General features: G+C 47.2%; 1 protein-coding gene across 1 annotated transcript; it reads right to left on the bottom strand.

Moving 5' to 3' along the window:
• Positions 1 to 797: 797 nt before the first annotated feature.
• LOC109771856 (L-type lectin-domain containing receptor kinase IX.1-like) lies at positions 798 to 14,367 on the bottom strand. The gene is made up of 8 exons (XM_073499489.1): positions 13,551 to 14,367; positions 8,272 to 8,387; positions 7,703 to 7,893; positions 7,449 to 7,668; positions 7,149 to 7,359; positions 1,329 to 1,590; positions 1,094 to 1,235; positions 798 to 998 (listed from the first exon to the last, which is right to left on the bottom strand). Exons 1-8 carry the CDS (start codon positions 14,365 to 14,367, stop codon positions 798 to 800), a joined length of 2,160 nt encoding a protein of 719 aa, XP_073355590.1.
• Between the last annotated feature and the right edge of the window lie 1,412 nt (positions 14,368 to 15,779).

Here is a 15,779-nt window from a genome sequence, read left to right as displayed (position 1 = left end):
TATTTCTAATGTTCGTTGAACTATCATAATTGAAAATAAATAGATGGGGAGTTTTTTCAAAATAAAATAAAAATAATGACGGACTTTTGCAAGATAAAAAACTAAATGTGGTAGTTTATTGATTTAGAGTCCACAAATATATTGGTAATTTGCAATTTACTCGGCATCAAGCGACACGATACATGTTGGACCCCCAACCAGAGACAAAACAAAACAAAATATATGTACGCAGTCGGATTGCAAGGGATCAGTCAACATCAACATGGACATCATCCGCCTTCTTAAGCTCTGAGTCAATCATGTAAAAGGAGAAGAAAAAAATATATATATCAGGAGGAGGCATTTTGGAGCTCAAGCTTATGTGCTATGGCATGGACAGTAAAAGGTAGTAAATGAAATAAAATTTCGTATTTTTTGACAATGAACATAACGTGTGTTCTAACTATAAGCAAGTTTTCACTGACAAAAGACGTGTGTGATAAAAAAAACAAGTGCTCTAAAATGCCTTTCTTTGTGCATCCGATTCTTTTTTTTTTCTCTAGACCACCACACACATTGTACCTTCATGAAAATTGGCAAGCAGTTAGAAGTGGAACACAAGGCATGTTCATTGTGAAAAAAACAGTTTTTTACATATTACTGTTCATGTGGATATGAGCTCATGCTAACACCGACATATTACTAAGTACTCCCTCCGTCCCATACTGTAAGACGTTTTTTGACACTATATTAGATATGCATGCATTGAAACAGAGGAAGTATGCGAGAGAAATACTTGAGTTGGGTGGATGCTTATACTACCTTGCATGGACTGTGGCGCAGGTACGAGAAAGCGAGAGCCGCTGGCCTATCTCTGTCGCGTCCGGCCTGCGGTCGGGGTCTTCCTGGATGCAGTCCAGCGCTATATCGATGCAGTTGCGAGCTTGTGGAATGCAGTCGTCGGAGCAGCTTCCCACCGTGATCCTTCTCACGTCTCCGTTGCCCCACTCCCTGCGCACCTGCACATGAGCTTGTGACAAGTCATCTACTGTACTCCTAAGATCGACGAGCACAAACTCTGAAACTCACAACTCGATCGCCGGCCAGCGCTTACCCGGTCGATGAATTCGACCGAGGAATCATTCACGTTGGCGCAGTCGCCAGTGACTATCTCCAGAATAAGAACGCCGAAACAATATATGTCCACCTTGGCTGAGATCCTGCCCCTGGTAAGGTATTCCGGGGCCATGTACGCCCTGCATCGTCCATCCACGGATAAATAGTTAGCACTATAGCCAGAGTGTCTGGAGATTATTATTATCTTGCTACCATATACAGTCTCTACTTACTTTAGACCAATGACCAGTTCAGTGTAGGAGTGTGTTAGGTCCGCTCTGAAGAGCTTTGACAGGCCGAAATCCGCGATCTTTACATTGGTGATGTCTCCGCGCTCGTTACGGCTGATCAGCACGTTGCTCGCCTTCAGATCCATGTGCACGATCCTCTGTTCAGGGTCCAATTCATGATGAAGATATTGCAAGCCCGAACATATTCCTTGTACTACTTGGTATCGTGCGCACCAGCCAAGTCCTCCTCCTCCGGGCGTCTTAGCTTGACACAGTCATTCCAGAACACCGTCAGCATGGGTTTTATGAAGCTATAGGTGCATGCAACTAAGGCCAACTCTAACCGATCCCTAAAAATAGAGGGGATCCGGCTGAGTAAAGTCAGAGGAGTAAACTTTATCTTCTCTATAGGGGGCCGCACCTAGCTAATCCCTTACACTTAGTGGAGTAAAAAAAATAGATTTTGTGTTCTAACCGCATGAACTTCAAACACTTCTCAAGTTTCATTATCGCGATTTTCAAATTAAAACATGCGTAGTTCATCCAAAAGGCGTCACTTAAAACACAAAGTTTCATCCAAAACCACCACAAACCTAACATGTGTATGTCGAGGATTGAGCCAACCAATGGCATGCACGAACTCAAACGAAGTCCTCGCCGAAGAAATCTTCACCGCCACCACCACCACCATCCTTCCGGCCACCATCACCAGCACCATCCTCTCGCCCACACCATTCCGACGAGAGCGTTTCGTTTGGGTCAAGATCTCCATACGAGTGAGCTCTCAATAATTTCTTGTGGTTTCATCCATTGTGGTTGGATTCATGAACATGATACCACGATCTTCTTCTTTCCTGCCATCATGAATTCTCTCCTTCTCAAGTGTAAGTCTATGCTCTTTCGCCTTCAACTTTCTCTCTTCGGCCATCAACTTGGCATCCATTTCTCATCCTCCAACATCTCCAACATCTTGAGCTCATTTCACCTCGCCATCTTCTCTTCTTTGCATTCAGCTGCCAACACCTTATTGGCCTCAAACATGGCCATAAGTTCTTATTTGTATGTGCCATCATATGCATTTCTCTTCTTTCTCTCTTTTGCAATTTTGTTATATTCCAGTCTTTTGTTGGTCTCTTCATCCACCTTGTTGTCCTCCTCAACGGATATGCCCAACCTTGATTTCTTTGGGGTGGTCTCCGCAGCTCTATCGATCCACTTCTCATTCTTGCATAGCTCTTTGTAGCAATGATGCAACGTGAAAGGCTTGTGGCCGGACTTGGTGTTCCTATGTTTGAATAGTTCTTGCATGTAGGGCCATACTCCGCCACTTGCACACCGCTCGGTGGTGCACGATTCACTTGATTGATGCAACCGGACCATTGGTTGCATTGGTCGTGAATGGTGCCCCAATGATGCCTAAGAGAACCTTACGAATGGCTTGATTGCACCTCCACGAAGTTGTTGTAGTAATCCACAATTCTCTCCCAAAACACAACCTTGGTTTGATCAGTTACAACTGTTGCACCCATGGAGATGTTCATCCAAACATATCATAGAGCAACATCTTCAACTTGATTGTAGTTGGCGGTGCGTGACCTTGATGGCCTCGTGCTTGTTTCAGACACCTCCTCAACTGCATATCCATTGGCCTCCTCCTCATCGTCCTCCTTCTCTTCTTCCATCTCTTCGGCCACCTCTGAATGATCCCAAATTGTCATAATTGAGATCATCTAGCCCCATCATAGTCGAGGACTCCAAAGATGCCAAGAATGTGGTTGTGTTAATCTCCACACTACGACAACAAAGCGGACAAACCCCATCACCATTGGCCAACAACAATCACCATCTAAAATTCGTTGGTCGAAATGTGAAAGATGGTTTTCTTTACCTTGTTGGCATTTAGTCGAGCACCTGGCGTCCGCGACCCTTCTTGCCGGCTACGGCCGCCGACTGTAACAGAGCAGTGGTCACAGGGGTCACCGGAGACGCCGCACGAGGTGCTAGACATGGATGGGGCGTCGGAGTGGTCTTATTATTATTATTATTATTATTATTATTATTATTATTATTATTATTATTATTATTATTATTATTATTATTCCTGGCCTCCTCGGCGAGGGCCACCACTGGCACCCTCGGTTTTCGAGCTCTCTTCATTCTGGCAGGAGTGGTGGGAGGGCGGTGGACCGTCATCAGAGAGGAAGTCGCAACCCGGCGGCCTTTGCCGCGGTTGGAGCCGGTGCTTCTGGCCGTTGGACTTTTTCCATCGCCAACCCTTTTTTCGGCGCGGGGTTGGTTTCCGGCGGCGGTGGCCGGTGGGGTAAAGGAAGGATCTTGGCTACCCATTCCAGCGTGAGGGCCGGTCATCGATGGCGACGGCGGTGCGTGGTGGCTGCTGCGGGAATGACGGAGGCGCGAGGGTTGGAGAAAGAGGTGCGCCAGTTTTACTCGGCCGCGCAAGCGCCAAGCATATTTAGGCCGGTTGGAGGGGTTTTAGGACTTCGGCTAGGTGCAACATAGAGGAGTAAATCTGAACCCAAAATATTAAGTTCAACACCGGTTGACACTGTATTGTAAAAATATTTGTGACATATATTGGAGTGTGAAAATTTAGGAAAATGATTCCTGCCGGACAACCGACGGAGTTTTCGGCCGGTCCCTCGTGTCTCCTAACACGAACCCACACCACATGGCCATGTGGTCCCATGCACCTTCCTCCTCTTCCCACTCCATCCTTATTTTCTTCCTCCTAAATACGATGTGCGGCCACACCTCTTTCTTTTCTCCTCTCGCCTCGTCTCTTATCTCACTCCGATGCTCTAGCCACGCATCACCTGCTACCGCCGATGACAATGGCTCCACGCTGCCCACAAATCTCCCTCTTCCCCCGTTGGCGCGCAAGGATGGTAAGGGGCGGGCTCCTCAGGAGAAGCCATGAGCCCGAGCAAGAGGGAAGTGCTCAACCTGGAGGTGTGCTCGCCACCTCTTCCTCCTCCCCCATCGCTGGGAAGCCTGCTCCCCCATCGCGGGGGCACAGTGTGGAGTTGTAGGTCGTCCACGAATGCTGCTACCGGTGTGCATTGTTGCTGGAACCCGTGTGGCTCGTGCTGCGTTTTGTGGCCATGGCCTGCGAGCTCTCGAGCAGAGGGGAGACCACGGGCTTCGAGCTGCAACCGTTGCAGTCGGAACACACAACCGGCAAGGGTGTGTGTTAGAACCGGTGATGCCAATTGTTGGAACCGGCGACGTCAACTGCTGGAATGCGAGATCGACAGCTGGGGCTGGCGATGTTGTTTGCTACAACAGTTTCATGGTGAAGCTGCGACCCGCGAAGGAGGCAGTGACGATTTGCTGCAATCGTCGGCGGCTTTCACTATGACCAGCGAGAAAATTTGTTATACCATTTTTCATGGTGATGAATGAAGGCAATAGTTCGCAGAGATCAAGGAGAAAAGCTGCAATTGTCGACGGAGGCAGGCCTTCGACAGCGAGGATGAGGATGGAGCAGAGACAGTCTCCTGGAATGGCGGGGCGGTGGTGGCTACATTAGCAGGACTGGCAGGGGTGCTACGATGGCCTGGTGTGCAAGCATTAAGAACGAACCCCCGTGTTGCAATTGATGGTGACAAGCGAGAGGGGGCGCTACGCGCTGCTGGTGCCAGGGCCGACGACACCGATAAACACGGCCGAAGCATCTCGCGAAAGAGCAGCTGATAGAGGAGGCGCGCAACACGTGGTGAGCAGCTCATCATGGTTTTTTTTTCTATACGCGGTCACTCGAGCATGAGGCAGAAGAAAGGGCCTGAGAGGCAAATCCAACAGCTGGAAGGCTCTGAATCCGATGGGTGCGCGCTGAGCAACTAAAATTTGGGCCGGTCGTTTTGCGCCTAGCAGCGTCCTAATATTTATGAATGCCACTCGGTGCCTCCCAGCCGCCGCTTGCCTCGGTTAACATTTGAGGAAGCATAAGCTTTCCTGCACCCCCTTATCTAGTCGTCCATTTTTTGCATCAAGATCTGTGCAAGTACTTTTGTCTTTTTTGTTTCTATCAAATAGAGCAACATATGAACTTCAATTTTTGTGTACGCCAATTTGTTCGGCATCAATACTTGACTTTGCACGGTACTGTTAAATAATCAATACTATATAATTGTGTGCATCAATCAAGCAGATGCCAGAAATATTATCATCATTTTTTAGACAAATGGTTTTTAGGAAGAGATGCGCAACATCATATAACCACTGTTTCTATATACTTGAACTGCAGCATCAATTTTTTATTTAAAGAATGTCAAATAATGAGGAGACGTGCCATTAACCTGTTTGACTCGGGTCTAGTAAGTATCCACAATTTTAGCTTCCTTGGCTAGAGTCTAGAGAAACTATAGAAGGTTAAAATGTGGCACAAATGGGAACTCGTGTTTCATGTCTTTAAAACGTGGTGCATACTTTGATATCTTTCAACAAATAGATGGTAAAACAATAGGTCATCTACAATCTATACCTACTAATACGGAATGGTTATGTCGGTCCATCGTCGTGCCTTTCTGCATAAAATCCCCCGCTCTTTCTTAAAATCAACATGTAGTCCTGGTTTAAGTGATTTCAGAGATAATGTTTCACTTTTTCGGAGATCTCTCAACCCGCGGTCCGGGTTTAAGTGACTCCAGAAAATCTGTTCACTATTTGCGGAAAACACCCAGATATTTGGTTTAATTAACCCGCGGTACATATCTTATGTTTTTTAAAATAGTCATGTCTTTCAAATCATAACTCCGATTTTAACATATTATATATGAAATTAATTTTTTTGTATCATATGAATTGATATTATTTTACCTGTTCACCATTTAAAAAATGTCATTTATGGTGTTGTCTTAATCTGTGGTGCACGATATGCCTCTCTTTTTGTATCGGTGTAGATCTGGATTCAAAATAAGCAGCTTAGTAAAATAAGATTGGATATGAAAGAAATCATCTGTAACAACGCATGGACGCGTCAGAAAAACCTTGCACGGGAAAAAGGAAAACAGATTTCTCATCTTATACTGAGAGAGACAGCATTGCACATTTAAACGTGTTGTGATTGTGTGAGCACCGAGGCCACCGTTGACGAGGGTGGGAGAAGGATAAGTGGCAACACAAATGGGATGCCGTGTTCGAATAAATAACATGGACCTATCGGGGTCTTGAGTCACAGTTATTTGGGCATCTGTTATTTTTTTCGTGCGTTGCAATGCATGCGCTCTTTTGTTATCAATATATTAAGCGTGTTGCTATTTCTCAGGTACCTAAAAAATTCGCTCACGCTAGTCGATTTTGGGACGAGGCTGGAGACGTGGATGACGCGAGGAGCGATAGCGACAAAGATCGACCCCGACGAGGCTGAGCCAGGACCACGCCGGAGACGGTGACGACGCTGTGAGTGGCAGCATCCCCAGCGGAAGTGAGGAAGTGGGTTGACCAGTGCTGGTGGGCAGGAGGGGGGGAGGGGAGGGGTAGTCGTCGCCGTTGTTGGAGAAAGGGGGCTTAGAGGGATGGCCACGGCGGTGGCAAGCACAACGATGGGGGAGGTTGAGGGGAGGGCAGGGCAGTAGCAAGCGGCTAGGGCGGGACAGGTCAGGGGTGTGTGGGAGGAAGAAGAAGGTACGATGGCCGTTGGATGCCGATCGGACGTCCAAGAAAATTCACTGAATTTTCAGGCACCTGAGGTAGCTACATGCAGTCCCTATATAAAGCGTTTCTCCTTGACGCTATTAACAGTTTGTTTCTATGATGCATGGTGAATCGTTGTAAAGAGTTCGATCACGCGATCCATCATACCATAGATTAGCTTGTCGAGGCTTCCGCCGGAGAGATACTCCAAACAGAGCAACCTGTTCTCGCCTCTGTTGCAGTACCCCAACAGCTTCACCAGATTCTTATGCTTAATCGCCATGAGGAGCCTGGCTTCGTTGCCAAAGTCGGTCGCTCCAACTCCAACCATGCGGGGACTTAGTTTCTTTACAGCCACCTCTTTGCCTTCCAAGGTTCCCTAATGAACGAAACAACGCACACCGTCATGGTTAATATAGTTTCGTGAAGGTTAAGTACTGTCTGGCAAGATGTACATGTTATGATTACCTTGTAGACAAGACCGAATGCACCTTCGCCCAACAGATGTGAAAAGTTGTTGGTCGCACGCTTGAGCTGCCTCGGTGAAAATTGCCTTGGCCCCAAGCTGCCAAGCTGTATGCTTTGCCTGTCAGGGAAGAGCCAACGGCGCCGGAGGAGAACGATGAACCCAGCCACCAAAACAATGCTGCAAGCAGCAATAATCAGCATTGCATTCCTTGTTGCCTTCCTACTTTGCCCTGCACATGCAGAATCGAGTTTGCATCAAGTGTGTGACAAGATAGCCCAAGAGGACCAAAAACAGAGCTCCGTCTAATCTTATATACCCTGCTTCGGCAAAGGAAAAGTAACAGTCTTTTATAGTCCTGGCAGACCTACAAATTACTTGCCGCCTACAGGCAGGAGCTATATAGACTAATAAACTCCCATGTACTTTGTTCGGAAAAATTACATGCTATTTTTTATTTTATTTTTGACGGTGCAAAGCAGGCTCTGTCGATTTCATTATAAGAGAGAGAAATGAAAAGTATGGATTGACCAGATTTATAAAAGAAACTAGGCTGAAAACCATAATGCCCGGATCTGAGTGAAAAAAACAGAAAAAAGACACTAGAGGTTGAGGACAGGGGCTTGAAGAAGCACACGCATCCGACATCAAGGAACATCGTCCGAGCCGAACACAAGAACACCAAGAACCAAAACTAACAAACGAAGCTCAAGAGCAATTGAACTGACCACCACACTCACGAAAAGACTCCTCCATACCGAGCGTGACCACCGCCTATGCATCCATGCATCATGGACATACATCATCTTGCGAAAGACATCCTACCAGGACCACCTTCCACTTTCCGATGGCCGCCAAAGCTTTCAATGCCTCGACCACTTGAGATGAGAGTGGTTTATTATACATGTCCAAGTAGGCCTTCATCTTGAGCTCAACACCCTCTGTTGAGTATCATTGTTATTATGAAAACATAGAATAACGTGGGATTTATTCCACCTTGCCTTGTACTTCAAGACGACCTTGTACTCCTATATATATACCCACGAGGCTCAAGCAATACAACGAACGAACTATTCCACCAATCCTCTCTCTCCCTTCTGACATCGTATCAGTTTCCGGGTTCTAAACCCTAGCCGCCGCCGTTTCCGCACCCGCGCGCCGCCCCCGGGGCGGTCGACCTCCATGACCGCCGCCGGGGGCCGCGCCGCCCGTATCTAGGGTTCGTCCGCCGGTCGTGTTGGCTGGCTACCCTAGAGAGTCTTTTTCCTGAGCCCTTGCTCCGGGTTTTTTCGCTCTCTCGCCGGTCGTTTTGATCGGCGTTTATCTTTTTGGTTTTCCGATCTATACTTGATCGGTTTGTGTCGCCCACCGTCGCGGTCGACCCCCGTGCGCTTCTACTCCGACACCGGCGCGACCTGCCGGCCTCTTCACCAACCCGGCGGCCTCGCGCGACAGGCGGCCCCTAACGGCCGCCGTCCGCCCGTCGCCCCGACCCGGCGGCCTTGCGCGACAGGCGGCCCCTCACGGCCGTCGTCCACGCGTCGGCCCGCTCGTCGATCTACGCCGGCCATCACCGCCCTGTCCCCGAGTTCAGCACGCCCCTCCGCCGATCGAGCAACAGGCTGCCGCTGCGTCGCCCCGTTGGGCTGCAGGGCCGCCGCCCCGTGGTTCTTCCCGCGGCTGCACTGACCCGCGGCGCTGCCGCTGCGTCGCCCCTTCGGGCCGTAGTGCCGCGGCCCGCGGTCAACCGTCGCCTCGAGGCCGTCCGCTCCAGGCCGTCCCCGAGGCTGCATCGACCCTCGCACTGCCGCTGCGTCGCCCCGTCGGGCCATAGCAAGCGTGGCACACGGTCCCTGCAACCGCCCTGAGGTCTTCCCCGCCATCGCCCCAACTCGCGCGATGTCGCTGCGTCGCTCCTTCAGGCCGTATCGTTGCGGCACGCGGTCCACTTCGTCGTCCCCGCGCGTTGACTTCTACGTGGTATGCGTCGCGCCGCCTCCCTAGGCGCGGGAACGCCACTGTCCGTGCCGGTCTTCGTCACGTTGTTGGGATCTTCCTCGCCTACTTCGAGCACTGTCGCCGCGCTTCTGACCTAGCCGCCGCCGCTCTTCTTCCCAGTCCATGGTGGCTACCTTGACACCGGCCACCCTGACTCGACATCGACCCTCGCGCGGCTACCTCAACAACGGCTACACCACCCTACGCTCTCGGCTACCTCGAAAAATGGCACAAAGGGCTACAGCCATGCTTGAGCAACCTCGTCGGTTTCCACTCCAGCCTCGACTCCGCGATGCATCAACCGTTACGACTGTGGGGGTGTCCATCGGCTTGCCTTTGGATTCTTCTCCAGTCTCACCGTCTGCGTCGCTACCGTTGTGTCTGCGTGCGCGGGGGGGGGGGGGGGGGGGGGGGGGGTGTTGAGTATCATTGTTATTATGAAAACATAGGATAGCGTAGGATTTATTCCACCATCTTTCTCTGACTGCAAGGGTATCGGTGTCCCAAGCAGAGGGTATGGAACCACACGAGTAAGCTTACCGAGAAAATCCCCCACAGAGTTTGGTGGTGCAACATGGGTCACCACAATAGCTTCAACTTGAGCTTCAACCTCGGTCATAGCGTGGGTGTGTGTTCAGATCTTCCTGTGTTCTTTGCTAGTAGCATAGTTGAGTGCGTTCTGCGTGATCCGGTTATCATGGGATCGACTTTGTAAGAGAGCTATCTCACCATATTGTATCGTTTGGCCTTGTACTTTATTCCTTTGTTGCTTTATTTATCAAGCTGGGCGAAAGTCTGTTTCGAGAAGAAGTGCTTATGGATTGTTTTTCTAAATGAATTTCGAGATTTTATATTTAATTCACAATACTAATTAAGTTTGTAAAATATCATTTACATCATAATCTGATTGTATTCTTTCTACATAATAATTATATAAATGACAATACACTGCGTCTAATTTTATCTTGGGCTCATATGATTTTCCAATTCTTAAATGTGGACTTGTAGTTCTCAAAATAATGTTATTATTTTGACAATTACCAGATTAGAGATTGTATTGAAGAATCAATGTCAATTATTATCCTAGTCTAATTAAATTATATGGTTATTCATATCCAAGACCAGGTACTTTCACTAGATTATCATGTACTCTGTATGTGCAGGAATATAGCAAGCACTAATGGAACTCTTGTACATATTATTATGTAATAAAAGCAGCATGCATACCATCAAAATATAGCATCAATATGATCAAAGGGTGGTCCAGAGATAATTCTCTACCTTGCACGATGACCATTTGGCCTTGTTTTTGTTTGGTGTTTTTAGCTTCCAGTGTGTTGGTCTCTATATACGAGGAACGAAAATAACACGTACCAATTCCAAATAGATTGGAGCATGAACGTAGATCAACGGATCAACTCGATCGGCTGGGTTTTTCCTTCTAAAAGTTGGGTTAAAATTGAAATCTGATGGTTCATTCTCGGAGGATGGACGTGCTGGACTGGGTATGGTGTTGCGTGATGGGCAGGGTTTGATCATTTTTCTTTTCTTTTGAGAGAGCTTTTTTCATGCTGGGAAGCTTTGGAAGCAATAGGGTGCGTGTATGGAATGTCACTCGTTAGCACATTTTTTCATCCAAGCAAGGGCGCGGCTTGTTAATGGAATTCCACTGGAGTCAAGCGTCCAAAGTCTAGAGGGAAACATCCCAGATCGCACGCTAAGGTTCCTAAGCAATCAGTTAGTGGAAAAGGAAGTGATCGAGCGAAAGAATGAATATTTATCGGTAATGCATGCTCAGGGAAGAAAGAAGGGGTCATCTTTTTTTTTAATTCTTTTTTTGCTGCTTACCCGCATGTTTAGATTATTTACTTGCCCTTTCACTTTTTCTTCGGCTGCAACAACATCTTTTTGCAATTAAATTACATCGATCCTCGGTTTTCTTTAATGGATCATTTTGCATTAATCATTTTGTCAAACGTTATTCTTTAATCTTTTTCTTTAGTTTTGTTTCACTCCTATTTGCATTCCAGTAGATAAGAGAAGCTTGTGGGGATAGTCAAGAACAAATCCATAAAAGCTAACTACTAACTTCGGTGAAGGAAGAAGCAAGTTCCCAAGAGAAGTGAGGTCATCAAGCTGGAGTGAATTCCAATCTACGTGAATCACGAAACAAGCAAAGCCGGTCAAAGAATCCCCCCCCCCCCCCCCCCCAAGGCATGAGAGGACGTTGTAGATGTCCGGGACGGATACACCCACCAACCAAGAAAGGCAAAATGGGTCAAAAAGTCGCAGGGAAGGAATCGTTGAGTTCACTGGGAAGAATGGCATAAAAGTCAAATAGGATATCCTTCAAAAGGGAATTTCATGTGTGAGCACCTTGTACACTAAGCTGTTGGATATTGACAAAACGAGAAAGACTTCTCGAGTTGTTTAGAAGGCGCTTCCAGTTCTACGGTCCCTCGGAGTAAGATGGATGGAATAAGTCTACTGAAGGGCTCCATCCCAAGTCAGATGACAGTAAAGCGTCTCCCTTAATAGCTTATAAAAGCTTAGCTTTCGGTCTCTGCACATCCCAGCAGAATACAACAATACAGCAGCGTCGCTTCGGTGAATCACTTGAGCCCTGAGACATTTTCGGTGCCATGGAGCTAGACCAGTGAGCTATTACGCTTTCTTCAAAGGATGGCTGCTTCCAAGTCTTTTCCTAATGGATAACCCTCGAACCCATAATATGTTGATATACGGCATAAATCCGGATAATTGATGGAAGAAACATCAATGAAAGACGGTATCAGGCTAGCTTGCTTGGCGGGTCGTCTCCTTATATACCTAAATCCTCGTTTCCGCTCCGCTCACATCCGTTTTCATTTGCATCTTGTGATTAATGAAGTGAACTTGAGCTCTCTAGTGCTTCTATTTTCTCTTCGAAAACATTACTAGTATTCGATGAGATTCTGAATGACCAGAAAGACAAGTGATATGAACTGGTTTTGAAAAAAAAACTTAGAAAGAGAGGTTCTGAAAGGTAAAAGGACTAGAAATCCTAAAAAAGTGCCCTTTGACTCGAAATCAAATTTGTGCTAGTGGTTCGAATCCACAACAGAATAATGAATGAATGAAATGAATGGATGTGGGCGGTCCCCAGACGACAAGTGTGTGATCAAAAGCCTTTCCTTTAGTTGTTCAATGAATATTTGGTAATCTTGTGAGCGCTCAGGACTGCCAATTAAGATAGTAAATTCTGGGTATCTCTTTGCCACCCCCCACCCCCCCCCCCCCCCCCCCCCCCCCCCCGCGTGCGCGCTCCAAAACCTGCTACAGACATGTTTACCCGTGGCAATTGAGATTGAGGCCTAGTTCTTTTGGCCTATTCTCCTAGAATCTTGAGAATCAGGCCTCCCCCCAGGTTCTTTGAGAATCTTGAACCCATATATTTTTTTACAATCCTAGCTAGTTAGGATTTAAACAGCTAGGATTGTCAAAAATAATGGGTTCAAGATTCTGAGAGAAGCTGGGTGGTGGGTCGATTCTCAAGATTCTAACAGAATCAGCCAAAAGAACCGGGCCTGATTCTCTTGTGGCAGTTAAGATGATTCAAGCAAGCGATGCGAACAGATCGCTGAATTCGTAGTTTGTGCAGGAGATCAAGTACATGATGAGTCTCTGTAGAATTAGTGTATTACTCATGTTAGTCGTTTTCAAAATAAAGTTAGTGATGCTTTGGCAAACTATATGCAGGCTTGGGTCTGGCCCTCGGGTAGCCATTGATCTTAACGTCTTTGATTGCAGTCCTGTTATGAATTGAGTAATACAAGTTTTACCCGTGAAACAAAGACCTATATAAAACAGCTAGAAAAAGAATAGATGTTAATTGTTGGAAGAATGACATTCTTCCTCGATGAATGAACCTTTCATCCGCAAAAAAAAAAATTGAATCTATAACCTTTTATATTGAGAAAAGACTTTTGGAGATTAAAAAATGTGTTAAAAATAATGTATTTTTAAATGAAAGTTGCTAGCTTTGTATGAAACTTAAAAGCTACTCCCTCCGTCCCAAAATATAAGAACGTTTTTGACACTAGGAGGGAGTACAAGTATAGATATACCTTTGCGTTGAGGAAGAGTTGTGGTGAAGGACCAGGACATTATCTGATGGCGCTCGGAGTAGTCGCCTGTGCCTGCAGAAAACCCCACCGCCACCCCCGGCGGGAGCAAGGATGTGGGATCGGGTAGTTGATAACTAACCTTAAAGGGGCCAAGGGAACGGTTGTCATTAAACTGCAGGGAGGCGTCGATCATGCCGGTGGTGCCATTAAAAGTGATGCACGCCGTCATGGAGCCATTCAGGCTGAAGTCGGGCAATGCCGTTTCATTTTTGGAGGACAAGGCAGAGTTGATGTCGATGCCGATGTGGTCCGAGTTGTTGAACGTCTTGAACACGATGGCGACGAACCGGTCTACGCCCAAGGCGTTCCCGTCACCCTGGACAATGAGGCCAAGGTTGCCCCCGGTCGAGTTGGCCGGCACTGTCGGCGGGAAGCTGGAGAGGAAGAAAGCCATGCCATCCCCCCTTATCTCCCCTTGGATGGGCTTGATCGCGAAGGTGAAGTGCGTGACGAAGCTCGTCAACTCGTGGGTGGTGGTGTCAAAGAAGGGCACGGGGTCGACGTACGACATCCGCCCCTTGAGATAGTGGATACCACGCCTGTACGAGGTGTCGACCGTGAGGTCGACCAGGTTGTCTTGCTGGAGCGCGTCGCCCATGACTTGGATTCTTGAGCCGAAGGTGGATTTGTTGGAGAAGTCGAAGCTGAAGGAGAGAGGTGAGGCGGCTGCATCACGCGACAAGCAGAGCAGGAGGAAGCACCCAGCGCAAACAGAAACGAGGATGCTGCTGCGTGCACGCGAAGCCGCCGTCGCCATGATGCAAGGGGAAACTCGATGGACGAGGGGCCACCTAGCTAGAGTGTTCTGAGCTGAACGTGGGCTTGGTGCTCGGTGCTCTCATGAAGATGCAGCACTTGAGGAAAGAATAAATCAAGACCAAGGTACACGAGTAGACGACGACTGGATAATCGTCAGTCGTCACTCAAGTTAACCGCAGCCTTCGCGCCACATTCACGTCCATTGATGCATGGAGCTCCGAGGACCAACAAAAGTTACTCTTTCCGTCCCATAATATAAGAGCGTTTTTTTACACTAGTGTAGTGTCAAAAATGCTCTTATATTATGGGACAGAGGGAGTATTTGTTAAAAGGGAGAAATTCTACAGTTACGGGTAGTTTTTCTACGGATTCAAGGCTACAGAGGAAATCAGAGGTGTGGTGTCGCCACCTGGTTGGGGGAGGGGGGGGGGGGGGGGGTTATGAATTAGGAGATGACACACACATTTGTAAGAATGTAGCCCAGTTCAAGGCTAGTTTTTTTCTTTTTTGTGAGAAAGTTCAAGGTTAGACTTGACTTGATATTGATGTGCGTTCAGTGAAAGGAAACGTTATCGTGGACTAAAAGATTATTTCTGTAGCCTTCTTCCGTATGTCTATCATTTTTGTTAAAAAAACATTGAGCATCTGATATAAGCAAGTTGTTTGACCATGCAACTAGGAACTAGCAAGCGACTTCCACCAGCATGCGCATCTCGATGAGCACTTTCTCTAATTGTCTCCAACGACGATACGCCCTCTTTCACACGCGGATGCACTACTTAAAGATAAATAAACAATCAGTCAACAAGACTAAATTTTTGTGCTGATCATCAGCCACTACTGCATAAATGCGTAATATACATGAGCATCTTGGCAACTTGGGTTAATTAGCAGGACTTAATTTTTTGTTCTGACCATCAGCCACTATCTCCCTCTTTTGGTGGCTTATCTTCCAAAACTAAGTCGTGTACCATTCGATTCGCGACCCAGAGGCCGATTCCAGCTTAATATACTTGAGCAACTTGGCAACTTGGGCTAGCACCTGCCAACTGGACTGGGCTTCTATTGTACTCCCTCCGTCCCATAATATAAGAGTGTTTTTTATACTATACTATTGTCAAAAACGCTCTTATATTATGAGACAGGAGGAGTACGTCTCTAATAAAAATAACGCACCACAATATAAATCGCTATTTTAGAGCATATACAGCTATGCCATCTCATCACTAATGCCACATCACTCAAATTACCCTTACCAATTAATTGCATGCAGCATGCCTCGGCTTTTTTCTAACCCGTTTCAACTAGCAACTGAGGACAAATATGATGTTAAGCAATTAATTACATACATCGGCTTTTTTCTAACCCTTTTCGACCGAGGGCACACATGATGTGGTCAAAGATATGCAA

Source organism: Aegilops tauschii, chromosome 5 (assembly GCF_002575655.3).
Source record: "Aegilops tauschii subsp. strangulata cultivar AL8/78 chromosome 5, Aet v6.0, whole genome shotgun sequence".
NCBI lineage: Eukaryota > Viridiplantae > Streptophyta > Magnoliopsida > Poales > Poaceae > Aegilops > Aegilops tauschii.
This window is presented reverse-complemented; position numbering and strand designations above follow the sequence as displayed.

What these genes read in the sequence shown, in the direction of transcription:
- LOC109771856 (XM_073499489.1), bottom strand. Translation starts at nt 14,367, where the DNA reads ATGGCGACGGCGGCTTCGCGTGCACGCAGCAGCATCCTCGTTTCTGTT. An exon ending in GAAAGTGGAAGGTGGTCCTG is followed by an intron (nt 7,894 to 8,271) that starts GTAGGATGTCTT and finishes AATAAAAAATAG; the next exon opens with CATGTAATTTTTCCGAACAA. An exon ending in CATTCGGTCTTGTCTACAAG is followed by an intron (nt 7,360 to 7,448) that starts GTAATCATAACA and finishes TTCGTTCATTAG; the next exon opens with GGAACCTTGGAAGGCAAAGA.